Below are 27,733 nucleotides of genomic sequence, written 5' to 3' on the forward strand. Positions count from 1 at the left end.
CGTGATCGATAAAAGGCTCATTTTTAGCCACCCAGGCCAATAAGAAAACACGTTACATATGAAACATGGAAAAGAAGCACAGTGGCACCAACTTCTCCTCCTCAAGAGGAGCCTGGGACGACCCTCAGTTGGCACAATCCCAATTACCTCTTTACAGAACGCAATCCATCCAAAAAACAAACCCAGTGGCAAAGTTTCCTAAAAATATTTCCCTATTCAACGTGTAGCCTACCCAAAACTATTTCAAGCTTCCCACCAACCTGAACCAAAAAGACACTTTTCACACGCTCTAAATAGCACACATACCAGAATCCATGTTGTTAATTGTTGTGTGTGAAGATTTGTACAATTGTTGTAAGAACCCACTCTATTTTGCAGAAACAATCCGTTAGATCAATCAAAGGTTTGGTAAGAGGGAGAGGAAACAAATCAATATTGTTTCTTATTTTCTTGTATTAATCCACCGAAAACAAAATTTAAATTTGAAAAACTGAAAATAGGAGGCAAGTCATCGTTATATACGAGTAGGCAACCGAGATTGAAGTTTATGAACTAAAAAAAAAACAGCGACTTCTTGCTATGCTAACGTGGATGATAAAAACTCGCATCGCTGCCACTGACAATCCTTTTTTAGTTATTTTTATCAGAATTCGGTAGTAGTAGTAGTAGTTTACAAAACGCGAACGAATGAATATTCTACAACTGCGTATAGGTTCCAGCAATTAAGCAATACTAAGTGAGGCTTGGCCGAAACGTTTTATGTATGAGCATTGTTGTTTGTTTTGTTTTTTAGCCATTGTACAGTACGATTTTAAGTAGGCTTGTATGTATTCATGCTACAGTCCGCCGTTAGCGGAATTGTCTTATAGTCTAGCTTGTTCAATTATAGATATAGAGGCTTTTAGAGTCGGGGCTCATACGAGAAAAACTAAATGCGCTTAGCTGCGGCGGGAACAAGCCTCCATTAACAACAAAAAAAAACCCCATCTAGTAGGGAAGAATAGATGTGTATGTGGGTCCGCGTACAGAAATATATATTTACCCGGCCCGAATTGGGTTAACGAAAGTGCAGCTCACATCTATTACCGTATTATACAGATGGCAATTGAATTCCCGCTGTGACGACGAATTAGGATAGGCTCGGAAAGATGTGAAGCTCACACACACATATATATAAACATAACAGGAGTTAATACGTTGTACCGCGATTTGAACTCTCCTGCTGTGGAATAATCGGTAAACTAAACCTTCTGTTCTTTTCTGCGCATTTCCTGCCTTTTCATTCAATAGCAGAAATAAGTTGAATTAGAGAGAGATATGGCTGGAAAATCATCAAAGAAGATCGCTGCCAAGAATGCTGCAATTCTAAAGCAATTGGACGTGCTTGTCGTTACTGTATTGTCACTTACCATACTTAGAAAGCTTTTCACGAATGGATTGTCGTCTTGTATCAAGCCCCTCATTTTTAATGTGCCGATGCTAGTGTGCTTCTACATTCTTGAAAAGTCGGGGAGACCTAAGTACGAAGTGAGTGATGCAACTCATGGTAAATACAAGCTAGTTAGCGAAGGTTTGGATTTAGAATCTGGAGGATTGACTGAGTACATGTTTGATTTCGTGTACGTGTCACTATTCTGTAATTTGGGAACTGTTATTTTCAACACGATGAAATGGTGGTTCTTAGTATTGATCTGCCCCACGTTCATTTTGTATAAACTTTATGGATTGAAGCAGCAGTTCTTCCCAGGGAATAATAAAAGACCACATCAGGAGCAAATGCAGGCTTCGGAACCCTCCAAGTCCAAGAGACAACAAAAGAAGGAGAAGCGTGGTGACAAAGCACAAGTAAAATACCGATAGATTAATTCACACACACAAATACCTATATATTACTATACACATATCACATACGCGCATTCACATTGATATTTATTTGAGTAGTTTAGTTTAGTATAAGTTTCAGTTTCAGTTTAAGTTTCAGTTGCAGCTCGAGTTTCCCCTTTCGCTTCCACTCCCACTTTAGCAGCAGCTACTGTTAGAGCCGGTCAACGATTGACCCTTTAGGTTAACGTTAGACTTCTCTTCAGTTCTACCGTTATCCTTTTGTTGCTTTGCAACGCTTTCCTTAATTTGCTTGGTCATGATCAAAAATGCCTCTTCAACGTTGGAAGAATCTAGGGCACTGGTTTCGATAAATGGAATGCCGATAGAATCAGCAAATTCTTTGGCTACTTCTGTATCAACGACCTTTTTATCGGTCAAATCATTCTTATTACCAACCAACAACTTCAACACACCAGCAGTACCGAAACGATCAATTTCTTGTAACCATGTTTTGACGTTGTTGAAAGATTCTTGATCTGTTACATCATACACGATAATAATACCATGAGCACCACGGTAGTAAGAAGATGTGATAGTTCTAAATCTCTCCTGACCTGCAGTGTCCCAAATTTGTAGCTTTACAGTCTTACCTTCTAGGTCAACAGTCTTGATCTTGAAGTCAACACCAATGGTGGATATGTAATCGTTAGTGTAGGTATCATCTGCAAATCTTAATAGCAAACATGATTTACCAACACCGGAATCACCGATCAACAAAAGCTTAAACAAGTAGTCGTATTCAGTATTCATCTTAGTCTTTAATGATCAAATGTACTGTATGCCTGGCCTCTTTTGAAAACTACTCGTTACTTTATCCGTAAAATTATTAGCGAACAGTAGTATCGTCTATATATCTTTTCACTTTTTTCGTATCCCCTCTTATACGTGTAAAAATAAAAAACAAAACGATTTCGTTAAGGTAGTTCTAGTAAGGTTATCTAAATGACTTTTGTATATGTGAACTCGATCGGAGTAATCTTGATATGACTGAAGTCTTCTTGCAGCCTTTGTTTATATGTAAAAACGTCGAAGAGGGAAAAAAAAGAATACCTAACGCTTCCATGCCGAAAATTCCTTAAGTTAAATAACTTGCTGGAGTTGTAAGTTGTCTTTTTGTTTTAAAATTCGCTATCTCCTCAAGCGAAAGAGACTCCACAAAACACCATGATCACGTGATATACAAAAAGCCAATGGCCACTCATTGGAGCCCGCCTCCCATATTGAATAGGACTACTACTGGTAAGAGCAGTGGTATTCAAAGAAAAGTCAATAAAACAGAAAAAGGGAATGTTTGCACAACTCAATATGTTTTGGCCCATGAATCAGGCAGGTGGTAAACCAAATGTATAAACGAATACAATCATATATAGAGTACGAATACGTGGTTTTTTGTTATTCAGGCAGGGATTCTATCAAAAAAGACTTTCGCCAAATGTTTAACGCCCAAATATTTGTCCATAAGAGCAGGCACACGAGTTGCAATAAGTTGCTCGAGGGCGACTTGGCGTTCATTGCATAATATTCTCATTTGCTCGCTTTGATTGTATCTTAATTTGAAGAAAGTAGCATAAGTCCAAATGGATAAGAGGGTAAACAAGCTACTTGCATCGAATCTGACCAGAAGGACGAGCAGCCGTATAGGAAGTGTTGGGAACCACTTGAACATTGCTCCTAATTCCAATGATACAGCTACCTGGAAAAATGCAGCGTTGTATGTTGTGATAAAGCTTGTAATTTTATTTGACAATGAGCCTTTTAGCATCGGGTTGATTGGAATAAAAGGCAAAACATTCTCTTTGAAGTAGTTCAATGCATGGAATAAAGAGTAGATAGCCATTGACGATTCAGTTCCTGATAAAGTTTTACCACCACCCAGTGAGCATGTTAAAAGCACCACCGATAAGGTAAAATATTGAAGGTTATCCAACTGCCTGATTTGCTGTTTTAAGTTAGCCCATTGAAAGGTGAGTTGTTTTGATTTTACATATTGATGGAGGACAATACCATAACTGATAACCATGCATATTAAGATCTTTCGGTGATTAGTCTTTATACTATGTTCACGGAATGAAAGCATGTATTGAACATAGTAGTATAGGCAGAATGCATTGGCTAAAAACCAATAGAACTGAGGTTGCTTTGACTTTGCACGAAGCACACTACCAAAAGAGGAAGTAGGCCGTGCTGCAGATCTTCGATTTCCGCCAGAAGTTCCGCTATTAGCCCTTCTGTCAACCATGTTGATGTATTTCTATCCTTCGAATGGAAAAACGGTTCTGAATTACGTATATTACCACCTAATAACGCACAGACTTCTGCTTGAAATTGATATATTTCGCTAATCAGAAACGAAATGCAGGGAGTAAAACAGTAGAGCAGAGACCGCTAAGGTTTTTGGTCAAAAGATCAACTGGACTTTGATCCTTCCAAGCACTCCTTTTCTGATTCTTAGTTTGAAAGATTTCAGTTTGGGACTGCCTACGTAAATCGCTAGATCAAAAGATTATTATATTATGATATAATAATATGTGCAGCAGGAAAACAAAAAAAAAAAAAAAAAAAAAGAGTGCAGTGTAGAAGCAGTGAGAAACTCTAGCTATTTTGACTTTGAAACGGCCCTTGAAAATGAAAAGAAGGACTTGCTAAATTATCAGACTTCACACTTTCCCTATGAAAAGTTGAACGCAAAGTTGAACGCAAAGTTGAAGAAATTACTACGTTAGTCTAACGGAACTCACTAATTTACTTAGAAATACAAAGACTGCTGCTTATTCTTCTTTTTACTCAAGTATACACTTCTCTTGTTTTCTTGTTTTGCCTGAATTTTCCGAAATATTCTTCAAACTTAGAAGGACAGCCAACAGCCAAACAACGATTGAATAGTTATGTATATTGTTAGATATCCTCAAATATTGCTTCGGTAGATTAAAACCCATTATAGCCACACGCCCAGAAAAGCCGCCTTGTAAAGCTAACTCTAGCATCAATGGAAACCATCAACTCTTACCACCGCTCAATGGTTCATGTCACGTGACAATTTTTTTTTTATCTGTCTTTAACGACGTTTATAGAGCAATGCCTGAAACAATCTTACCCTCACATCAAAATCAAGCATATTCCCACAAAGGGAAATTAGTTGGATCACCAAAGCGGTAAACAAAAATAAACAACAAAAGAGAAAACAACAAAAAAATAAATAGTAAACAAACATAATAATTAAAGTGTATTAATTGATTTTGATGTTTCAGAACAACCAGCGAGTACCATTCAAGCTACTATTCAGAATCAAAGTATTCTCTTTTCGATCTCATCTTTGGATAGGATATTGTGAAAGGAAGTGCACTAAGGAGGATAATAAGTACAGCTTGATTGATTATTTTTACCATCTTTCTTCAATTAGAATCTAATTAGCACTGGAATTGGCCACCTTTAACAATGAGAGAAATTATTCATTTATCCACAGGACAATGTGGTAACCAAATTGGTGCTGCCTTCTGGGAAACCATTTGTGGTGAACACGGTTTGGATTTCGATGGTAACTACCACGGTTCAGATGATATTCAAAAGGCTAGATTAAACGTGTACTTTAACGAAGCTTCCTCCGGTAAATGGGTTCCAAGATCTGTTAACATTGATTTGGAACCAGGTACCATTGATACTGTGCGTAACTCTAAAATTGGAACTTTATTTAGACCAGACAATTACATTTTTGGTCAATCTTCCGCAGGTAATGTTTGGGCAAAAGGTCACTATACAGAGGGTGCAGAGTTGGTTGACTCTGTGATGGATGTTGTGAGACGTGAAGCCGAAGGATGTGATTCTCTACAAGGTTTCCAAATTGCACACTCTCTTGGTGGTGGTACTGGTTCTGGTATGGGTACCTTGTTGATATCGAAGATCAGAGAAGAATTCCCTGACAGAATGATGGCCACTTTCTCGGTCGTACCATCTCCAAAAACATCCGACACTGTTGTGGAACCATACAATGCCACTCTATCTGTTCACCAGTTGGTGGAACATGCTGATGAGACTTTCTGTATCGACAACGAAGCGCTTTACGATATATGTCAAACTACTCTAAAACTACCACAACCAGATTATGCTAACCTAAATCACTTGGTTTCCAGTGTGATGTCAGGTGTCACTACTTCTCTACGTTATCCAGGGCAATTGAACTCGGACTTGAGAAAATTGGCTGTGAATTTAGTTCCATTCCCAAGATTACACTTCTTTATGGTAGGTTACGCGCCATTGACTTCTATTGGTTCTCAATCCTTCAGATCACTATCAGTTTCGGAATTAACCACACAAATGTTTGACTCTAGAAATATGATGGCAGCTTCTGACCCAAGAAATGGTAGATATTTGACTGTAGCCGCCTTCTTCCGTGGTAAGGTAAGTGTCAAGGAAGTTGAAGACGAAATGCATAAGGTTCAAACAAGAAACTCATCATACTTTGTCGAATGGATCCCTAACAATGTTCAAACAGCTGTTTGTTCTGTACCACCAAAGGATCTAGATATGTCTGCTACTTTCATCGGTAATTCCACATCTATCCAAGAGTTGTTCAGAAGAGTAGGGGACCAATTCAGTGTCATGTTCAAGAAGAGAGCGTTTTTGCATTGGTACACCAATGAAGGTATGGAAGAAATCGAATTTTCTGAGGCTGAATCTAACATGAACGACTTGGTGAGCGAATACCAACAATACCAAGAAGCTACCGTTGAGGATGACGAAGAATTGGAATTCGTTGACGAACAACCAATGACTGAAAACTTCGAATAAATAATAACAGAATAATAAAGATTTTTTTAATCCCTTTAATCTTAATTTCAGACCAAAGAGTGTTAATGTTAATGAATGTAAAAGCTTTCTATTCTGTTCTACAGGGATAATAATAAAAAAAACTACAATTAAACTAACATACGATACCATTTTAACTCAATTAGTCTATTCTTTGTCCTCTTAATCTAATTATAAACCCCCCATCCAAACGCACCATCTTTTATTTTATACTTTTCCTTTTGTCATACATAGCTTATCCAACACAGTAAGTATAGTATCCGAAGTATTGTCGCTCGCCAACTCTAATGTATGCACCATATCTGCTTTTTGGCGGAGATTGCTCGACTCCAGAAAAAGTCAAAAAAAAAGAAATTAATTTCAAACTACCGGCAAGAAAATTTCAACTAGAAAGGAACGAGCACTCTTCTAGAGAAGAATAGGTCATCTCGTTCATAATATACAAGCTACTGGTTAGTACACACTTTCAGACCAGAAATACAGCAGTTTTGGACGTTTCGGTTCGTATATTAGGCGTGGAATCACTTGTGATATAGGTAATATCATGCTAAGGATTTCCAGGACCAGAGTTGGATGCCGTATGGCATCTCGAATCCAAGCAAGGACTCTTCAACAACCTGTGACGCAGTTAATTTCATGTCGGATGATTTCAAGTACTGCGGAAACCGAATCTGCTGATCTCGGTTTTGCAAAATCAAGCAAGGCATCTATCCAACCAACATTCACACCATTTGATGCAAGTACTGCCGGAGTTGAGGCACAAGCTAGAACTACATATTTCAACCTATGGTCTCTACTTGAAGCATGTTTAAATTCTGGGTACATGGACCGTGCATTTTCAATTTTACAGTCATTATATGAAAATAGAATGAATGGGAAGTTCTTTATTAGGGATTATAACGAGTATTTCTTGAAGTACAGTTCTCAAGTTGATAATATTGACGCTTTACAGGAAAAGCTTTTCAATGATTTAAACAAGGTATTCAAGGACGTTTCATATGATGACAGAACTCTATCTATTTTGTTGCATAAATCATTGAATTCCATGGATAAGAACATGTACTTGAATTGCAAGAAATTTTTGTCCATGAATATCAATGGCCATCGTTCCGTTCTAAAAAATATGGATGTCCTAACAGTAGCGGATTACTCTGCTCTATGCAATGAGATGAAAATGGTTGACGTATCAGAAGTCCCAGAGTCAGTGAGATCAATAATCGAAAATTCAACGGATGATTTGAACTCGCTAACAAATTCCGGAGAAAAGGGTATTGAAACCTTAAAAAAGAACGCCGTGGAGCTAAAGTCCGTTGACACATTTGGTATGAAGACTGTCAGAATTTCTCTACAAGGTTTATCATTATCACCAGAGCAAAGAGAAAGAATCGATGAATATTTAAGCGATCCCAAATTGAACCCAATAGTTTCAAACAGTTCACAGAAGGGCATCAACTTCTTTGAGATTTTCAAGAACTTGAAAACCAAAGAAGACAAAGAGGCGTTTAATGAATTCTTAGACATGATTAATATCGAAAGACAACGTGAATTAGAAAACCGATCATTTGATGCGTCAAAGGAGCGCTGGAAGTATGAGTTTGACCAAGCAGCTTCACAAGGTGGTCTTAAATTAAAGAAGAACATGAATGTGAGACTATGGGAATGGTATCAACAAATGTTGCCAGTTGTAAAACAAGAGATAGCATTGTGTCAAGAAATTCTTGAAAAGCAACAACTGGGTTCGAACAAACAGAACGTTGATAGAGCAAAATATGGTCCATACTTGCTACTAGTCCCTGCAGAAAAGATGTGTGTTATTACCATTCTAGAGTTGCTAAAGTTGCAGTCCAGTGGAGGTGTTACTGAAGGTATGAGAACAGCAAGAGCTGTTCTATCTGTAGGAAGATCTATTGAAATGGAATTTAGATCTGAAAAGTTGTTGAGAAGTGAGAACAAAATGTTCAAAGAGGTTAATAAAAGGTCACATGAATTCAAAATGTTCGTGCAGAATGCAAAAACTGCATTAAGAAATATGCATGTGGATGAAAACATGATTCAATGGCCTTCGGATGTGAAAGCCAAAATAGGTTCTATTCTAGTTTCAATGTTAATTCATGTGGCAAGAGTTACTGTTGAGGGTATTGACCCAATCACTAAAGAGAAAGTCATTGGTGATGCACCAGCGTTTTGTCACACTTTCCAATACAGATCTGGTACGAAGATTGGTATTCTTAAGATACACAGAAGTTTGGTCAATCAACTAAGTGCTGAAAGAATGACAACAAATGTGCAACCTCAACATTTACCAATGTTAGTGAGACCAAGACCTTGGACTAATTGGAATTCTGGTGGTTATAACTATTCGCAAAGTGTATTGATCAGATCTCGTGACTCTCCAGAACAAATAGCTTACATCAAGGCTGTTTCTGAGCAAGGATCTATTCAAAACGTATATGAAGGCCTCAATGTTTTAGGAAATACAGCTTGGACAATCAATGAAAAACTTTTCAATGTCATTTCAGAAGTATGGAACACAGGAGAAGAATTCTTAGATATTCCTCCTTTGCAAGACAAACTCGAGCTTCCAGCTCAACCTCCCAGATCAGCAGATCCGTTAGTTTTAAAAGAATGGAGAAATAAATGTAGGCAGCTGACTAATGAATTTAAAGGTTTCAAGTCTTATCGCTGTGACTCAAATTACAAACTAGAAATCGCAAGAGCATTTTTGGGTGAAAAGTTCTACTTCCCTCATAACATGGATTTCAGAGGACGTGCCTACCCCTTGGCCCCTCATTTCAATCATTTAGGTAATGATATGACAAGATCCCTTCTAATATTCTGGAATGGTAAGAGGCTAGGGGAAAATGGCTTGAAGTGGCTAAAGATTCATCTAGCCAATTTATACGGTATGGATAAATCTTCTTTTGAGGAAAGAGTAGCATTCGCTAATGCTCATTTCGATGATATCAAAGATTCAGCAGAAAACCCACTTGGAGGGAAACGTTGGTGGACGAAGGCTGATAAGCCATGGCAATTATTAGCCACATGTATTGAATTGAATGAAGCGATGAAGCTCGACAATCCTGAAGACTTCATCTCTCACCAACCAGTTCACCAGGATGGTACTTGTAACGGATTACAGCACTATGCTGCCCTTGGTGGTGATATTGAAGGTGCAAGACAGGTCAACCTAGTTCCAAGTGATCGTCCTCAAGACGTGTATGCATTTGTCGCCAAACTGGTTAGTGAAAGATTAAGGAAGGCAGCAGAAGCCGGGGATGAAAGCGCATTGAAACTAAAGGATTTGGTTTCAAGAAAGGTTGTTAAAAGAACTGTCATGACCAATGTGTACGGTGTTACTTTCGTTGGTGCTGCAGATCAGATCATGAAGGAATTGGATGGTTATTTTGATAATCCAGAAGAAAGTAACGAATTATCTAGGTATTTGGCAAAACACGTTTTTGCTTCTATCCGTGAACTATTCCATGCTGCTCATTTAATTCAAGATTGGCTAGGGGAATGTGCTAAGAAGATTTCCAAGTCTATAAGGTTGGACTTCAACCAAAGCGACTCTAAAACGATTAATAGCACTGATCTGATGACATCTGTTATATGGACTTCGCCATTGGGCTTACCAGTTGTTCAACCATACAGAGATCTAAAGAAAAAACAAGTTCAAACCAATTTGCAAACGGTTTTCATCACAGATCCTTTTGCTATAAATCCTATAAACCCAAGAAGACAACAGGCAGGTCTTCCTCCTAACTTCATTCATTCTTTAGATGCATCTCATATGCTTCTTTCTGCTATCCAATGTGGTAAGGCTGGTTTAGACTTTGCCGCAGTTCACGACTCTTACTGGACTCATGCCTGCGACGTTGATGATATGAACTTCCTATTGAGACAAGAGTTCATCAATTTGCATAAAATAGATTTAATTGAAAGATTAAAGAATGAATTTGACGAAAGATACAGAGACTATTTAGAAATCGTAAAAATCCGTAGGGATTCTGATCTCGGTAAAAAGATATTAGAAATACGTTCTGAATTTGCGAAAAAGGAGGGAAGAAACATGACTATTGCAGATGAAATTAAGATGGAAAAGATGAGAGTGGATCTGTTGAGATCTGAAGATCCTGAAGAGCAGAGGAAGGGTAGGGAAATGGTGACTTCAGTGTCATGTACTCTTGATTACGATATAAAGGAGGAAGAAAACAAAACTAAAAATAAGGTTTCACAAATCACTATACTTACACCTTTAAGACTCCCTGAAATCCCTCCAAAGGGTAACTTTGATGTTGAAGAGTTGATGAACAGTAAATACTTCTTCTCTTAGGGTTCGTGTTCTGTTTTTTTAACGTAAAGGTGCAAGCAACTTTATTTTCGGTAGTACATCATTGTTATGATGATACTTTCTTTTTAAATTCACTTCGTTTAAGGATATTATTGTTATTTTTGTAAATATTGAACAATAGACTAACAGAATCATGTATATAAACTTTTATATTTAACTATTTTACCAATGAAAGCCACTAAATTTCTCTTATTTTCTAGGTTTGTGCCTACGTACTAGTTGATTCTTGTTTTTTATAGTGCCGATCATTCTTATTATGTTGTCATTTTATATATATACGGCTAATTTTATATAATCTTTCCTTGCTGCTCAAAACTCACGATTAACGGCTCTAAAGGAGCCATCTCTCTTCTGTCAATCAGATTAAACTCCTTTGCGAAACTAATGAAATGAGCAAAAAATGAGTTCCAATGAGCCTCTAGAGACAGATGAATGATTTTATCAAAGTGATGATGGTAAATATGTGCAAATATTCTAAACATTTGTATCATGATCCTCTGAATATCTCGTAAAAAGTTTGGAGGAAATGGAAGCCCTGATTTTGTTGGGAAAAGTTGTTGATCGTTTACTTTATTATTAATCCACGTTAATGCAAGATCGATATATTGTCCTGCTGGAAGTGATATTTGACGATTATTGGCATCAAGCCACAAATAGTCGGTTCGCGGTCCTGCATTCATGGTGGGATATGCATCTGCAGTGACATATTCTGCAATTACACCATAAAACTGATTCAAGTTCGTATAAAACTCGAAAACGTTAAGGGCAATCCATTCGCCAAGATCGACGTATTTTGGAAGCTGTACAATCGTTTTGTAAGACCCTTTGACTAATGCCGTCCTTACAAAGGGTTCGCTTAGAAACATTACTTCTTGTGAATCGGAATTTCCAACGCTGTTAGTTGATTGTTGAGAAGGCTGATGACTCGAAGAAAGCATCGATAGTCTGGAGGGTGACTGAGTCCGTCTCAGTGACGCCTTCGAAGACGAATGCTGTGAGCTAGCATAGAATCCATTAGTTGTTGGCGGTCCTTGTTGGCTATTTAGTGCCTTGTTCTTTTTGCTGCTTCTACCAAATCCTCTAATAGTAATAGTAAATGGAATACCACATTGTTAGTAAAAAAATATTCTCATTATGTTCTGAGGATATATACAACGTAAAAATCTCAATAGAGGCTTAAACATACTTTAAAGAGTTCAAAAACGACATCCTTGCGGTCTTTTAGCATATACTTCCAAGCTGAAGTTTCCTTCTCCCAGCAAACAACACTTTGATGGCTCTTTGAAGCTTTGTTCTAGCTGTGAGTTAAATCATGTTTGAAGTGATTCTGATACGAATGAAAACAAGACGGCGATATCTAACCGGGTAATAGTTGATAAAGAAAACAATCACGTGATTAAAGATGACAATTGAACCTAGTAAGTGACAATTATGGGTACCAACAATATTAACCATGAAAGGCAAATGGCCCCTAATGTTTATCTTGAATTTATATAATCTATTTCCTAAAGAAAATTTTTGAAGTTATTTCTTTCTATATAGACGGTAGAAGAATCTCATATTTTCTAGCTTAAGTTTGTAATCAAAAGTTTCAGCGCAACGATACCAGATAGAGTCTTCCATAGATACGACTTCCCAACTTCCTCGACTTTCTTCGCCCCTTTTACCCTGGAGTATAGTATCTATCAAAAACTGTATTGGGAATTTCTTGGATCCAACTTCGATGTGAGAAAACGATCCTGCACTTTCCACAATCAATAGATATGTATTAGAAGTACAATGAGCATTAAGGCTCTGTAAAAACCGAATACTTTGTGATTTATTTTCCATGAACAATTCATTGGTGGTAAATAGTAACGTAATTAGATCCAGGTTTTTCAAGTTCAACTCTTTTGGTGATAACGATAAGATGTCAGCTTTTTTAAATGTAACGTTAAGACAGTCAGCCTCGGACCGGAGCCATTTCGACTTAATACTACTTTCCAATCTTTCAACAATATTACTCCAGTCTGAAATATCAACTAATTGTAGGTTTAGCTCTGCCTTTATGGTTTTGGATTTACTTTGGGAACTGGCAAACTTTGAGTTATAATCTCTTGAAGGTGCAAAAATAGAGGCAATAGCCACAAGTTCTCCTCCTGCGCCGCCTCCTATACACAAAACATTTGTGGAGTTCGTTTCAATATTTAGCTTTGAAACACTTTTTTCTAGGGAATCTTCTTCATCATCGTCTTCATCAACATTTTCTTCTGACCTTTTACATTCGATTATCCGCTTTACCTCATTTAGCTGAGCAAACAACGAAGTATATGCAATTGCCCTTGAAGGAGACCACCGACAGCAATAAGCAACCCTTTTCTCATCAGAATTAAATGCTTCGACATATTTTCTTTCGTACAAATCAGCCTTTACGGACTGTATCTGTGAATGCAAGTTCAGCTCATCGCCGTACAACTCATCCGAAAAAGAAACCTTGAAGAGGTCCAATATGTCTTGAGGTGGGACTATATCTTCATGAGATACCGGTAATGTTCTAGGACCCTTCTCTCCTCGTTTTGCCATTTTTACTGGTGTTGGATATTACAATGTATGTATTAGCATATATATCTGAATTGGTTTCTGAACACAGGTATTCTGTTCATATATCTCATCTAGCTATCTTGCTAAGCTTTATGGGAATGAATGGCAGAACTCTCGCTGCTAACCATACTACGAGATTTTTCAAAAAAATAAAAAGAAATTGGATTAAAGGATTCTCAAAAAAATAAAAAATGAAACGGACAGGAATTGAACCTGCAACCCTTCGATTGCAATTTTGTTTCCTTAGAAATTTCCAGGATTTAACTGGAGTCGAAAGCTCTACCATTGAGCCACCGCTTCATTCTTGAAGATAACAGAATAATCAGGTAGCTAAATGGGGAGCGTTCATTACTTTAGGCATAGGCATTCAGCTGTCAGAAGGGAAGAATCTTTCCGTCGATTTACTTATACATTACTTCATTATACGCCCCATATACTAATTTTTAAACCATTTATAGCATTTTATGCTAAGACACTCATGTCCAGGGTTCTTATAGCACTTGAGGCTTTGGTGCTTGTTTTAAAGGCAATTTAGGCTATATATATATATATATACGGGTGTACGCTGTATTTATTTACAACGAGTTGATAGTATGCTACTAAATTGCAAAAGAATGTTGATCACAACTAGTCTTATTACTTCCTCGCATAGTATGTCTGGGTATGCAGCCTATCCAGCTCTGCATCAAGACCTCATTTAGACAGTCCTGGAAACAAAGCCAAGAAGAGGTATGCATTGAAGTATCAACTTTTAATCTGAAGATTCATAAGATTCAAATTTCTAGTTCACGGTACTTTCAATGATTGATTGTCGTTTGAGCTCCTCTTTTTCTAGATATTCCCAAGTCCAATAGAGCGTGTAATACGTACCAATACTGAAAAGTAGCATCTTACTTACAGGTTTTCCCCATACCCTGTAAATTCTGGAATGGGGAGAAATTGGTTTTGCATTCGAGCTTGCTTGTTGTTGTAACAAATGTTTGGTGAATAGCATAATCGATGTATTATTATGGGGATGAGCTTCTTTCTTTCCCCTCACTTTACGTTGAATTGTTAAAATCCTACTCTTTAGGTCAGTGTTCAACTTCAAGCTTTCAAAATACGTAACATTTTATAATAAACTGTTGAAAGCCTGTTTTTAAGTCTCAAATATGAAAGAATATCTTTGAAGACAAAATTTGTCGGAAGTTATTTAAAGGAAGCTTAGTGTTATTACTATATACAAGAATTACTCTAACCATATGCTTACACCATCATTCCTTTCTAATTGCATTGACGCATCTCCAGAGTAAATTGAAATCCTTTTGTGAAGCTTCCCCTGAAGCTGCCCATCTAATCTTTAAATTTTCGTCAATAACGAATACGTATCCCGAGTATAAATTGTTGATTTGTATCTCCTCCCTGATCTGAAATGGGAGTTGAGTTCTATTGCAAATGAAAGTTTTATCATGGCGGTGCTCTGGGACAATGGAAGCATATTTATTCTTTGCAAAGTTCACGATTGCCATTTTCAACCAGTTTTCAGCCATATTTATTTCAATTATCTGTGCACTTTTAGCACCTTCAACGTCCTTTAGAAGGTCAAGGTCATTTTTTAGGTAGTCTAAACCATGTGTCTTGTCTACGAAGTAAGAATCTATCAAATTCTTTCCTACATCGGTGGTAAACATTCTCACAATAGAAACCTTACCTGCCAAAGAATCCTCAATATTACATTCCTCTCCATCAGCTAACCTCTGTCCTGATAGGTGAGGAAAATACAATGACTTATCAGCTTTCCAATATGATGGTGGTGAGTAGAAGATCTTACCATTTGTCTTCTTCAAAACGTACAAGTCGTGAAATCCAGACTTTCGGAATTCAACCTCTAATTCTCCTGCGCGCTTCTCAGTTTTCTCGCTGTTGAATAGATCTAAGAAACTATTTCCATATTTGTATTCCTTGGTATTAAAAGGAGGTTGTGGTAGACCAATGGGTTTCCTGAGTTCTTCAATTTGAATATCTTTTGGAGCGGAGTTTATAATGTTATTATTTAACCTGCGGAAAATACCACTACGGTTGGAGCTTGAAAAGAAGAATCTCTTACCCAAAACAAATGAGTTGTTCATGGTAACAAACGTAGGTACTTCTCCTGGCGGTATAGAGCTCTAAATGAGGCGATGTACCTTCCTTTTTTTCTTCCTTCATCTTCATTAGAGATGAGTAAATTGTCGCTAAAATAAAAAGGCTTTCAATTCTAAACTCAATAATTTTTAATTAGTATAAAGTAGATAACTGCAATGGAAAGGAGAAAAACTAGAACAGCCTTTGGGAGACTGAAATACCCATCGAAACCAGTACATTTTGATGTTCTAGGATATTCATAGATGATATTTTATGATAAAGATTCCTACTTAAAGCTTTTTAAGTAAATATAAAGATACGTAAGAATTGAAAAGTTTTTAGTCTTAAATGTAATGTGGTATCGAGAAATGTTAAAGGTGAATGAACTGAGAGTACTCATCAGCATCCGTTATTTTGAATTGACTTTTTTGTCATTTTATAGTTCAGGCTTGATTTTCTTAATTTTGTAATATTCTTGTTAAAGAGACAGCAATCAGGGTATTAAGGATAAAAGTTAGATAGCTTATAACAATAGACCTGCTAAAGCCAAACCACCGAAAACGCTGTTTCCTAGCAACAAAGCATTAGCACCATCGGAAGAAATTTGGTGAACGGCAGTGGAAGAGCTGGAGACAACTGGAGCTTGCGAAGTTTCCAAAGTGGAAGAAGCAGCGGCAGAAGATGTTGGAGCAGCGGAAGAGGATGGAGCAGCAGAAGATGTTGGAGCAGCAGAAGAAGATGGAGCAGCGGAAGAAGATGGAGCAGCAGAAGATGATGGGGCTGCGGAAGAAGATGGAGCAGCAGAAGTGGATGGAGCAGCAGAAGAGGATGGAGCAGCAGAAGAGGATGGAGCAGCAGAAGAGGATGCAGAGGAAGAGGTAGCAGATGAAGATGCAGATGAAGAGGTGGCAGAGGAAGATGCAGAAGAAGAAGAGTTTTCCTTCAATGAAGCACCTTGAGCTTTGCATGTAGATTGCAAAGCACTCTTTGCACTATCAGCATCACCACTTGGACAGGAAGAGTCCAAACAAGAGCTCAAATCAGAGCCCTTGGTTGAGCACAAACAGGAAATGTCTTCCATGCTATTACATTGAGACTTCTTGGCCACTTGAGCAACACAAGCCAACAAACATGCTGGTGGAGTAGCAACAACCTCAGTGGACAAAACAGCTAGAGAAATGGCAGCACCTAAAGCAGTAGAAAAACGCATAACGAATGTAGTGGTCTAGTTGTCTAGTAAAGAAAGTATATGAATGCCTGATAGCTTCAATTAACTCTGTTTATAGTGTGCCTCTGAACAAAACAAGCAAAATCTATTTGTATCTAAACTACTGGGAGTATAATAAATGAATCAAATTTTTATTATTGAGATTTTTCTTTTATTTAGTGTTTCAGGTGGTTTAGGAAGTGACAAAAATAGAACATCTATTGTTTTCCTGAGAGAAAAACGAAAACAAAGGCACGTGACATTCACATGATTACTATCTCCATTTATTGTAGTCTAACACATTAAAGAATCTTTCTTGCTGTATGACTGGGAGATATAGAGGGTATTTCTACCAGTGATCATGAATCGACGAACAAAGATTTATTTTCATGGAAAGTGTGAGATGAAACTAATCTAAACTAATCTAAACAATGAAACGTCTTTGGGCTTGTAGTTTGATAACTAGAAATAAGTTAGCAGTTACGTATATATGAATACGTACATGCCTGGTAGGCGCTAAATAATTACACAAGTTATTTCATTGTTGCTTACAAGTATCTTCCAAGTCCTTATCGATCTCACCAATGTTGTCATCGCCTTGAATTTCTAGCAATTTGGCTAGTTCGGACATATCGTTTCCGGCCTCAGAATTGTTGAAACCTTTGGCCACTGGGGAGTCGCCCAATTGCTCAAGTTCATCTAGAAGATCTGCAATTTCCGAGTGGTACTTTTCATTCGTATAGTCGCTTGATTCGTATATTCCGATAATCTTGTTGATGAGCAGATATTGCTTTCTGTAATCATCTATTTTATCCGAATGTTCTGGATCCGGATTCACTTCATTGACCTTTAACCATTCGGTAAATTCAACTTGCATCTGTTTCATAGGCTGATACAAAACTTCTTTCGAGGACATTTGTGAGAGCATTTTCAAAATTGCATTATCCATTCCTTCTTCCCCTGACCCATCAAGACTATCCCCGTTAGCAACTAATTGATCCAATAATTGTGATAAGATGTCATCGGAGTTCTGACTCTTCTTTTCTTCTTCTAGAGTTTCGTCAACTTTGGTTGAGCTCTCTTTTAATCTGTCAAGTGTATTCGATATGATACTCTTGAAGCCATCACCTTCGCTGTTTTTTAATTCGTCTTGGACTTTTTTAATGTTGCTGCTTTTCTGCTCCTTTTCCTTAGATGCGTCTCCAAGGACGTTTAGAAGACTTTCAAAATTCTTTACCATTTCTTGATCTGCACCCTCCCCACCATCTTGCATTAACTGTTCAAATTGTTTTTGTAAATCTTCCATCATTTCAGCTACCTCAGGGTCATCATTGTTACCCAGAGGTTCCGGACCTTTATGTCCTGGTCCATTACTTTTAACTTGATCCTTAGAATTGGCATCCTCTGTCGTATCTAACTTGCTTGGATCTTCTAAATAGTCATCCAAATCATCAAATTCATCCATGGTTCCAGCTAGTATCCAATTAAGTGTTTCACAACGTCTGTGCTTTAAGGGCTCTTTTTCATGACCTACCTTCTGACTCTTCATTCATCATAACAATTTTAACATTGATATGATGGGACGATGCCCTCTTTTTTTCTTGAAAGGAAATAATATCAAATATTGAAAAGTCTGAACATTATCAATAATTAACAACTACAATGAAGAATAATTTAGATTAAATGAACAAGGTTCAGAAAGAAGTCACTAGGACTTCAGGGTCAACATAAAGTTTCTGTGAAATGAGCAGTCTTTGCCTCCAGAGGTTACAAGAGGAGCGAAAGAAGTGGAGAAAAGATCATCCGTACGGATTTTTCGCCAAACCAACAAAGAAAGCAGATGGCTCCATGAACTTACAAAAGTGGGAAGCCGGAATCCCAGGGAAAGATGGCACGCTTTGGAAGAATGGTTTATATCCATTAACCATTGAATACCCAGATGACTATCCGTCGAAACCTCCAAAGGTTAAATTTCCTGCCGGATTTTATCATCCAAACGTTTATCCTAGTGGCACTATTTGTTTATCTATATTGAACGAAGACCAGGATTGGAGACCTGCTATAACCTTAAAACAGCTCCTTTTGGGTGTACAAGATCTTTTGGATTCTCCAAATCCGAATTCACCTGCACAAGAACCTGCATGGAGGGCCTTCTCCAAGAATATAAAAGAGTACGAGAGGAAAGTTGCGGAACAAGCCCTCAAGTATACAAAGTGAATTTTTAGCTGAAGCTTTTTAACGAATATCAAATGGGCATGTATCATTAATAATAAGGAAATTAAGTAAGTTTACAAGTCATGTAAAGCTATGTATCTTTTAAGAATACTTATTAATATTATAAGGATTTGTGATTTTACCATCTATATTATTTATTCTACAATTACACACTATCTGCGTTCATTTTGCTTGTATGCAATGAAACTACCTAAAGTTGTAAAACAATCCTGACACCTCTCCTTAAGCTGTGGATTTTTATTTTTGTCAACAAACTTAAACACTGCCTTAAGATTTGGGCTAACTTGAGATTGAAGAAGAGTCAAATAGTTGTTATTAATAAATACAGGCTCATCATAATCAAAGTTCATATCAGAGTATATCTCAAAGAAGGTGTTCATGAAGTCAATAAGCACAGCTGCCTTTGTTTCTTTATTCGACAGTGTAGATATGAAGAAGTTTCCTATTAAACGATTTAGTTCAATATGGTTAGAAAATGTGGCAAGAGCACCCAATACACCACAACAGCGTTGCTGTAGTTGTATAATTTCATCATCCTCAAGATTCTCAACATTGTTGAAGCATTTAATGATAGAATTAACAAAATCTTCGCTATCAATTTGAGTGATTTCGAAAAATTGCCCAGCACCAGAGCTTCCAAAAACAGCAAGCACATTTTTTAATAGCGCCCAGGTAACACTGAGTTTACCAATGTTCACGGAAAATTCGTCATTGTTTGTAGTGTTTTGCATTGAAGACCATAATTGCTTCCAACAATCACCTAATTCGAACAAACTGATACCCACAGAAAGATATAGCCATAGGAGGTTATTCCATCCAATAAGAACAGATGAGGTAAACTCTTCGTATAAAGCGAAAAATGCTTGAGGAACCGCCTGTGTTAAAACTTGAACCAAGGCATCGTCAAGCGGCTTTTGAGTTTCTTCATATTTGGATGCGACAAGCTCAATGGAAGCAGTAACAATATCCAAAGCAATTTCTATACTTTGATACTTGACCATAGCCTCCGTTCTCTTCTTAGAATAGTCTTTCATTTTCTTAGCAATTTCATCATTACTTGCCTTTTCAAGTTCTGAGTCCTCTGTCTTATTCGAAAGTGTCATTTTTACTTGTGATAGATCAATATGCTGAACAGACTGTAAGACTGTTGATATTATGGAAGATGCTATCTGGTAGCTGATATCAGTGTCCATAAACTGCAAATAGATACCTTGAATGAGAACTTTGGTTAGCTCATTATCATTGGTGAATTGCCAGTTTATTAGATTCTCAACAAACAGGGATAGATTTTCGTGCTCCGAAACCTTGTCAATGAATTCAGCAGAGTCACTTGAAACATCGTAAATGAAATCAAGGATTGTGTTAAAAAGTTGTGTTGTGATTTTGAGGGTCACCTGGTTATCAGATATTACCATACCATATTTTAAGATGTCACTGATTGTCAAGAAAATTTTATTTAGCTTATCTGAAGTGATAACTTCATCCAGAATAGCGTCCGATCCATTCATCAAAGCCAAAAGTAGTGAGAGAACATTTTCTGCGAAGTCGAAAAGTAAACGTTTAGATTCTTTCTTCGACTTAGTTTCGTCGGCTTCCATCGAATGGAAGGAATCTTGAACCTGCGATAGGCCCGATTCGATATTAACCCAAATATTTGACCTCCAAACATGCGTTGCCAAATCATATCCTTCCTCTAATGCTAAATTTCTTAAAACACCATAAGCTTCGACTACAATGTCGGTATTAGAATCCGTCAATAGTTTAGAAGTGACCACATTAACTAGTTTTTCCTTGAGGAAAAGGGATCTCATGTGAGGATCCTCACATAAAACTAAAATGGTCCCTAGGGCCATGGATCTGTCATTTGGAATCACACTTGAGAGTTGTGCAATCAATGGTTGAATCCTTTTGGTTCTAATTTGATCATCTTTTGCTGCATTTTTCAACAATGGGTTAGCACGAGCATTTGACGCTCTAGATCTTTTCTTCGATTTACCCATATTTAGCCGTTTAGCGATTTTAGCGTTGATAGTAGTATACAATTGTCTGAGAGAAAGCCCAAGTCAGTATTTGAAGTGTGTATATGATGCATATATACATAGATTTTCATTTGAGATGCGATGAGCTTGAAAAATTGTAAACTGGTGGAAAAGAAAAGTCAATAAAGAAGAGATGAATTTCATAGTATTTTGCCAAGGTCACGTGTGTATAATACGAACAGTGTAGGACAATTTAAAGGGTCAATAAACTAAACGGCGTTGCATCGAAGATATTTCAGCGGTACACATCCGGGTCCGATGAGATTATTTATTTTCTAGTGCTTAATACTTTTTTAATAATAATATTTACAGGTAGTCATATACTTATTATATATATAGATGAGAATTGAAGGTGAAGACGGTTTGACAAGTGACCAAGGCACGTCCCATTAGTTTTTCTTATCAGGGAAACCAGCCTCTTTCGCTACCTTTTGCTCCCTTATAACCTGGTCTAATTCTTCTCTCAATTGAAGCATGCTCTTTGGTAAAACCGGATTACCTTCCTCATCATATTGCGGAACATCAATGTCCGTTCTTAGGTTACCATCCTTCTTTAACTGGTCGATAATTATTGGCTCGAAAAACTTGGTACCAGTATACACACCTACAGCACATATTATAGAAAATATCGCCACATCAGTGGCCCTAATTCTTCCTACCATGTTCAGCTAACCAAAATTTAATGAGATAAATGCAATATTAGTCAAGGGAAATCGAAACGACAAATACACCGGCAAAGACAACAGAAATCACAATTCTTGCGCGAACCCGTTTGAGATTTTTATTATTACTTATGCAGGAATGACTACTAGAATTTTCACTCGTTCAGCAAATATACACTTTTATGGACACCCCACCTCCACTCCCCACTGTTTCACTTTCGAAAGATAGTAAAAAAGGTTCAAGTCTTCCTGTAACCTGGCTTACTTCTCATCAAAAAAAATCAAATCGTGAGGCAGGTAATGGAAAAGGAAAGAGAGAAAAAGCAACTAAACTAATACCCACCGTACGATGCACTCTTCCAACGCTTGATTTGCGACGTACGGACGAACATACCATCACCAGATCACTACTGAAAGCTACAAGCAATGGTATTTCCAGTCCCAAGATGTCCACGCCTTACCTACGCTTCAAGAAATGTTTTCTAGCTCTTAATGTTTCGCCTGCCCAAATATATATATATATATTACAATACATAATGCTTATTCTACTGTATGTATATATACAGCGTGTGCATATTCCGATTGGCCTTTCGTCCTTGGCTTTCTAGTTCGGTCAAAAAAATATGGGTAAGTCCAAGAGTCAAGTTTCATCACGTCTTTCAACCCCTTACTACGGTGACAATTCTGCTATCCAGACTATATCTACATCATCTGCATAGTTAATCAGTACTAATACCCGGAAAAAGTAACAAAGGTAGATTTTTCCTGGTTTTGTAAGGTTTAAAGGCTGTGGTAAAAAACGTACTTGTCGAGACGTTTTTTCAAGTTGGGATACGGTTTCTGAAATCCATTTTGCTAAAGGGCTACATAACTTTTTGTGTCTGAACAATTTTTTTTTTCATTTATTTTTAAGTTCTGGTTTAGGATCCAATGCTAAGTGTGATAAGCGGATTGGTAACCCAACAGCCCTCACTAGCACTATTCTCCCGGATATCAGCCACCTTTTTGTTTAGGTCGAGTTCGCGGTTCTTGCATTACAACTACAATCTAATGTCGAAAAATTACAAAGTGTTAGGGACCGATTCCGAGTTTTTGAAACCTGATTTGGACGACAGGAAGTATCGGTACATCCAATTGCCCAATGACTTAAAGGCTTTGCTAATTCATGACCCTGAGGCTGATAAGGCAGCAGCAGCGTTGGATGTGAATATTGGTTCTTTCCAGGACCCGGAACATTTACCTGGGTTGGCACATTTCTGCGAGCATTTGCTATTTATGGGTAACAAGAAGTACCCCGATGAAAACGAGTATGCATCGTTTTTGTCTAAGCATGGCGGGTCATCAAATGCATACACTGGTTCACAAAATACCAACTACTACTTTCATTTGAACCACGAACATTTGTATCCTGCATTGGATAGATTTTCAGGGTTTTTCTCTTGTCCACTTTTCAACCAGGACTCTACAGACAAGGAGATTAACGCTGTGGACAGCGAAAACAAGAAAAATCTACAAAATGATATATGGAGAATGTATCAACTTGATAAAAGTTTGACGAATTGGGATCATCCATATCACAAATTTTCTACGGGAAATATCAAAACTTTGGGCGAAATCCCTAAATTAAAGGGTATCGATATCAGAAGTGAATTGTTGGAGTTCCATAAGAACAACTACAGCGCTAACTTGATGAAACTCTGTATTTTAGGCAGAGAAGATCTTGATACTCTTTCTGACTGGGTTTATGAACTATTCAAAGATGTTCCTAATCTTAACAAACAAGTACCTTACTACCCTGCTCCTTTATACACTGAAAATCAGTTGCAGAAGATTGTTCATTGTAAACCTGTTAAAGATTTGAAAAAGATAGAGTTCACATTCCCAACTCCTGACGCTGATCCATACTGGGAATCTAAACCAAATCATTACTTATCTCATTTGATTGGCCACGAAGGTAATGGTTCTTTATTGGCTTTCCTAAAAGAAAAAGGTTGGGCCTTGGAATTGTCTGCAGGTTCTCACACTATTTCCAAGGGCAACGCTGTCTTCTGTATAGACATGGATTTAACTGATGAAGGTATGGAGCATATCAATGAAATTGTCATTGCAACATTCCAGTATTTGGAAATGTTGAAAGTCACTCTACCACAAGAGTGGATCCACAATGAATTGAAGGACACTTCGGTTTCAAGCTTTAAGTTTAAACAAAAGGACTCCCCAGCATCTACAGTGTCAAATATGGCCAGATTGCTTGAAAGAGAATACGTTCCTGTATCTGATATCTTGAGCACAAGTGTGATCAGGAAATACGTACCGAAGTTAATCGTTGACTATGTAAAGGCTTTGAACTGGCAGAACTCTAGATTAATGTTGACCAGTCAAAAGTTACCCGTAGATTCAAAAGAACAATGGTATGGAACCGAATACCAAGTCCTAGATTATCCCGAGTCTCTAACCAAACAATTACCAAATGTTGGCTTGAATCCAAAATTCCATCTACCGAGACCCAATGAATTCATTTGTACCAAGTTCGATGTGAATAAAATCGATACCAAAAAGCCTTTAAATGAACCACTGCTATTAAAAGATGACAATTATAGCAAATTATGGTATAAGAAAGATGACAGGTTTTGGGTTCCCAAAGGCCATATATACGTGTCGATGAAACTTCCACACACATTTTCTAGTGTTGTGGATAGCATGCTAACCTCAATTTACGTCGAAATGGTCAAAGACGATTTAACCGATCTTCAATACGATGCAAGCTGTGCCGATTTGCGCGTCAGTATGGGAAAGACCAATCAAGGTATTGATATCCAGTTGTCTGGGTACAATGAGAAGCTAACCATTTTATTAACAAGATTTGTGGAAGGTATAAAAGCTTTTCGTCCTAACGAAAGCCGTTTCAATGTCATCAAGGATAGAATCATTCAAAAGTTAAACAATCAACAATATGATGTTCCTTATAATCAAATAAGCACTACATTTAATTCATTGGTCAATGAGAGATCTTGGAATTTGAAGCAAAAACTAGAAGTTACAAAAGGAATAACTTTCCAACATTTGGAAAGTTTCATACCATTAGCTTTTGAACAGCTTTATCATGAAGTATTGGTTCATGGAAACTTTTCCGTCGAAGTTGCATACGAGATTGATGAGATCGTAAGGATGCTGACTCCTGATACCATTCCAAACTTGCAGGTCAAAAATAATAAGCTGAGATCGTATCTTTTACCAGACGATTGCGCCTACAGATATGAGACGCTGCTCGAGGATAAGAAAAATGTCAATTCTTGCATTCAATATCTGATCCAATTTGGTGTATATTCAGAAGAAATGGCAGCAAAGGCGAACTTAATTGCTCAATTACTTCACGAACCTTGTTTTGATACCCTTAGAACAAAGGAACAATTAGGGTATGTCGTATTCAGTTCAGTAGCGAATACACATGGAACAACAAACTTGAGAATATTGGTTCAATCTGAACGTAGCTCAGCCTATTTGGAATCAAGAATTGTTGCATTCTTGAACTCTTTTGGGAGAACGTTGGAAGAAATGCCAGAAGATGTGTTCGAAAAGCATAAAAGCAGTTTAATCAAGAGTTTAGAACAAAAGCTTACAAACTTGAGACAAGAGCACGAAAGATTTACCACCGCTATTTATCTCGCAGACTACAATTTCTGTGCTAAACAGAGAAGAGCAGATATAATCTCCAATTTTTCAAAGAACGACATGGTTGAATTCTACAAGAACTTTGTTTTATCACCTCATAGCCCAAGATTGGTTATCCATTTAAAATCCCAAGTTGAAAATAACCGTCCAGAGGATGCTGTGGAGGGTTACCCAACAGGTTCTCTAATCACAAGTATCGATGAGTTCAAATCAAACTTATGCTTGGCTCCGGTTCGCCAAGCAGTCAAGAATTTCGAAGTTGCTCACCCAAAGTTATAGATGCATCGATACATCTTATATATAGGAATAGGATGCATGTAAATATACCAAATCAAAATATCATAATATCAAAATATCATAATATCAAAATATCATAATATCAAAATATAAAGATCTCCTACGTTACAAGATTTGATGTTGCGGCTAGAGCAACAAAGTATAAACCACGGGAACAGTATTTAATACATATATATTTAAATGTCGTCTTTCTTCGACATTCCTGGTTCATCATCTCACCATTCTAAATTTCTGATGGCTAGACACACAAACCACGAACTTCCTATCCAGTCGATTTTGATCTGGGAAACTAGCATCTCAATCTAGTTGAGATACTGGCAATTAGCAACTGTTTGATGACAGAAAAGCCAACTGTGGCACTGTTTCCGGTAAAGTTTTGATTCAACCTTTTAAAACATAAAACAAAAAAAAGTCGACAACTATATGGTATTAACGTTCAAGGTTTCTCCAAGAAGGCCTCTTTTATATGTGAAAGAACCTGAAATTTTTTTTTGTTTCGGAAAGATACCGGGTAATATACATACATATTTCAATTATTCTGGCAAGAATTTAGGGCTCTGTTGTCAGTGAAAACAGAACGCATGTACTTTATACGTGTCCCACCTGGGATGCGGGGTCCTACGAGGTCGCAAGCCAGCATTGGGAGACAATGATCACTCCTCACAGAATGAAGATGTATATATTTGTATAATAATCTTTATTCCTTTAAATTACAAATAATAATATAGGATATAGACAAACCCATGAATTTTCAATGGGAGAATTTAACGGTACTTGTAGAAACCGATGTCGTTAGCCTTTTCTCTGAAAGATTGACGATCAATGTTCAAACCGTACTTTCTGATCAAACCAGAGTGGGAGCCGGAAATACGACATTGACGAGAACCCTTACCGAACTTTCTTGGGTGGGAGTACCAAACGTTTTCGTGAGCCATTTTCTGTTAAGAAGTATTATATAACTGTTAGTAAATGTTGTTCTGTTGCGAACACACCTGGGAATACGTTCACGAAGCTTCCAAATATAATTAGAATGCTTCTTAAACGCATATCCATGGGGCTATTCTGATTTATTGGGAACGTTAATGCTTCTATAATTTTATCGATACTGCATACACTCCGCAGGATATTAAACATTGTCTCTTATCATCTCTCCATTTACAACCATATAAAAGTTTCACAGTTTTTAAGGACTATCTTGTTATTGAATCGAATCGTACCCGTTTCAGTTGCTTATCACGGAATAATTACCCATGGTGACAAATGGTCATATAGCTGTACCACAAACAAATATTATCACGTTGTTATATCCATTCACTATATATCATCCATTATTCTCTTTTAGTGTTTTCGACTCGATGGGATATTTCCTCTTTTCATTTGCTCTTATAATATCAATCTCATTTATTTGTTCATTTAACGCCCATTATCATTCACCCCAATCACACCTTCACATACGATTTGAATCTCTTGTTTGTGTATGCTTCTTGTTGCTTTGATTGATATTGCACACTATTGTACGTCTATAGGTGCATCTTTAAATTGTTACATATTGAAAAGGTTAAGTTTGGTGAAGCTTTGCAAACGAAGGATCGCTGGAAGCTCCAGGATAATTTCCAGCATGAAATTCCTAATAAGGAAATAAGTTTATAACACAAGTTATTTTCACGTCCTGTTTTCAACTTTTTTGAAAATATTCTCAAAAAATGAAAAACAAAATGAGGTATGGGTGTTGATAAAAACAGTCCAAATTTGAATTTCTTTCTTTTGATAATCGGCTTAAAATCTTAGGATAATTTTTTCGTATCTTAGTAGAAGTTGCAGGAGCTCAGCTTCATATTTTGAAAATTTTAATATGGAAGTTTAAGCTCATCTCAGCTCATCTCATCGCTGTTTAAACAAG

General features: G+C 37.2%; 15 protein-coding genes and 1 non-coding gene across 16 annotated transcripts; 5 read left to right on the forward strand and 11 right to left on the reverse strand.

The window, feature by feature from the left end:
- Positions 1-1,317: 1,317 nt before the first annotated feature.
- Positions 1,318-1,860, forward strand: SND2 (Snd2p; the record flags this gene model as incomplete). The annotated part of the gene is made up of 1 exon (XM_022821295.1): positions 1,318-1,860. The coding sequence occupies one exon, from the start codon at positions 1,318-1,320 to the stop codon at positions 1,858-1,860; it is 543 nt and encodes a 180-aa protein (XP_022677671.1).
- Positions 1,861-2,019: 159 nt separating this feature from the next.
- On the reverse strand, positions 2,020-2,634 carry YPT1 (Rab family GTPase YPT1; the record flags this gene model as incomplete). Its single annotated transcript, XM_022821297.1, has 1 exon — positions 2,020-2,634. The coding sequence occupies one exon, from the start codon at positions 2,632-2,634 to the stop codon at positions 2,020-2,022; it is 615 nt and encodes a 204-aa protein (XP_022677672.1).
- A 646-nt stretch (positions 2,635-3,280) lies between these two features.
- On the reverse strand, positions 3,281-4,123 carry PER33 (Per33p; the record flags this gene model as incomplete). Its single annotated transcript, XM_022821298.1, has 1 exon — positions 3,281-4,123. One exon carries the CDS (start codon positions 4,121-4,123, stop codon positions 3,281-3,283), a length of 843 nt encoding a protein of 280 aa, XP_022677673.1.
- Positions 4,124-5,319: 1,196 nt separating this feature from the next.
- On the forward strand, positions 5,320-6,669 carry TUB2 (beta-tubulin; the record flags this gene model as incomplete). The annotated part of the gene is made up of 1 exon (XM_022821299.1): positions 5,320-6,669. One exon carries the CDS (start codon positions 5,320-5,322, stop codon positions 6,667-6,669), a length of 1,350 nt encoding a protein of 449 aa, XP_022677674.1.
- Positions 6,670-7,231: 562 nt separating this feature from the next.
- On the forward strand, positions 7,232-11,020 carry RPO41 (DNA-directed RNA polymerase; the record flags this gene model as incomplete). Its single annotated transcript, XM_022821300.1, has 1 exon — positions 7,232-11,020. One exon carries the CDS (start codon positions 7,232-7,234, stop codon positions 11,018-11,020), a length of 3,789 nt encoding a protein of 1,262 aa, XP_022677675.1.
- Positions 11,021-11,325: 305 nt separating this feature from the next.
- On the reverse strand, positions 11,326-12,247 carry MOB2 (Mob2p; the record flags this gene model as incomplete). Its single annotated transcript, XM_022821301.1, has 2 exons — positions 11,326-12,118; positions 12,225-12,247. 2 exons carry the CDS (start codon positions 12,245-12,247, stop codon positions 11,326-11,328), a joined length of 816 nt encoding a protein of 271 aa, XP_022677676.1.
- A 315-nt stretch (positions 12,248-12,562) lies between these two features.
- On the reverse strand, positions 12,563-13,600 carry BMT6 (25S rRNA (uracil2843-N3)-methyltransferase; the record flags this gene model as incomplete). The annotated part of the gene is made up of 1 exon (XM_022821302.1): positions 12,563-13,600. The coding sequence occupies one exon, from the start codon at positions 13,598-13,600 to the stop codon at positions 12,563-12,565; it is 1,038 nt and encodes a 345-aa protein (XP_022677677.1).
- A 209-nt stretch (positions 13,601-13,809) lies between these two features.
- Positions 13,810-13,919, reverse strand: KLMA_R701. The gene is made up of 2 exons: positions 13,885-13,919; positions 13,810-13,848 (listed from the first exon to the last, which is right to left on the reverse strand). It is a non-coding gene; the product is annotated as a tRNA-Gly (tRNA).
- A 952-nt stretch (positions 13,920-14,871) lies between these two features.
- ATP10 (Atp10p) lies at positions 14,872-15,726 on the reverse strand (the record flags this gene model as incomplete). The annotated part of the gene is made up of 1 exon (XM_022821303.1): positions 14,872-15,726. The coding sequence occupies one exon, from the start codon at positions 15,724-15,726 to the stop codon at positions 14,872-14,874; it is 855 nt and encodes a 284-aa protein (XP_022677678.1).
- A 518-nt stretch (positions 15,727-16,244) lies between these two features.
- CCW14 (Ccw14p) lies at positions 16,245-16,931 on the reverse strand (the record flags this gene model as incomplete). The annotated part of the gene is made up of 1 exon (XM_022821304.1): positions 16,245-16,931. The coding sequence occupies one exon, from the start codon at positions 16,929-16,931 to the stop codon at positions 16,245-16,247; it is 687 nt and encodes a 228-aa protein (XP_022677679.1).
- A 535-nt stretch (positions 16,932-17,466) lies between these two features.
- On the reverse strand, positions 17,467-18,477 carry PEX19 (Pex19p; the record flags this gene model as incomplete). Its single annotated transcript, XM_022821305.1, has 1 exon — positions 17,467-18,477. One exon carries the CDS (start codon positions 18,475-18,477, stop codon positions 17,467-17,469), a length of 1,011 nt encoding a protein of 336 aa, XP_022677680.1.
- Positions 18,478-18,671: 194 nt separating this feature from the next.
- Positions 18,672-19,145, forward strand: UBC9 (E2 SUMO-conjugating protein UBC9; the record flags this gene model as incomplete). Its single annotated transcript, XM_022821306.1, has 1 exon — positions 18,672-19,145. One exon carries the CDS (start codon positions 18,672-18,674, stop codon positions 19,143-19,145), a length of 474 nt encoding a protein of 157 aa, XP_022677681.1.
- Positions 19,146-19,315: 170 nt separating this feature from the next.
- On the reverse strand, positions 19,316-21,163 carry SYO1 (Syo1p; the record flags this gene model as incomplete). The annotated part of the gene is made up of 1 exon (XM_022821308.1): positions 19,316-21,163. The coding sequence occupies one exon, from the start codon at positions 21,161-21,163 to the stop codon at positions 19,316-19,318; it is 1,848 nt and encodes a 615-aa protein (XP_022677682.1).
- Positions 21,164-21,591: 428 nt separating this feature from the next.
- On the reverse strand, positions 21,592-21,864 carry ECM19 (Ecm19p; the record flags this gene model as incomplete). Its single annotated transcript, XM_022821309.1, has 1 exon — positions 21,592-21,864. The coding sequence occupies one exon, from the start codon at positions 21,862-21,864 to the stop codon at positions 21,592-21,594; it is 273 nt and encodes a 90-aa protein (XP_022677683.1).
- A 930-nt stretch (positions 21,865-22,794) lies between these two features.
- On the forward strand, positions 22,795-25,815 carry STE23 (metalloendopeptidase; the record flags this gene model as incomplete). The annotated part of the gene is made up of 1 exon (XM_022821310.1): positions 22,795-25,815. The coding sequence occupies one exon, from the start codon at positions 22,795-22,797 to the stop codon at positions 25,813-25,815; it is 3,021 nt and encodes a 1,006-aa protein (XP_022677684.1).
- A 782-nt stretch (positions 25,816-26,597) lies between these two features.
- RPS29 (40S ribosomal protein uS14) lies at positions 26,598-26,886 on the reverse strand (the record flags this gene model as incomplete). Its single annotated transcript, XM_022821311.1, has 2 exons — positions 26,598-26,771; positions 26,836-26,886. 2 exons carry the CDS (start codon positions 26,884-26,886, stop codon positions 26,598-26,600), a joined length of 225 nt encoding a protein of 74 aa, XP_022677685.1.
- Positions 26,887-27,733: the final 847 nt, after the last annotated feature.

Source organism: Kluyveromyces marxianus, chromosome 7, assembly GCF_001417885.1.
Source record: "Kluyveromyces marxianus DMKU3-1042 DNA, complete genome, chromosome 7".
NCBI lineage: Eukaryota > Fungi > Ascomycota > Saccharomycetes > Saccharomycetales > Saccharomycetaceae > Kluyveromyces > Kluyveromyces marxianus.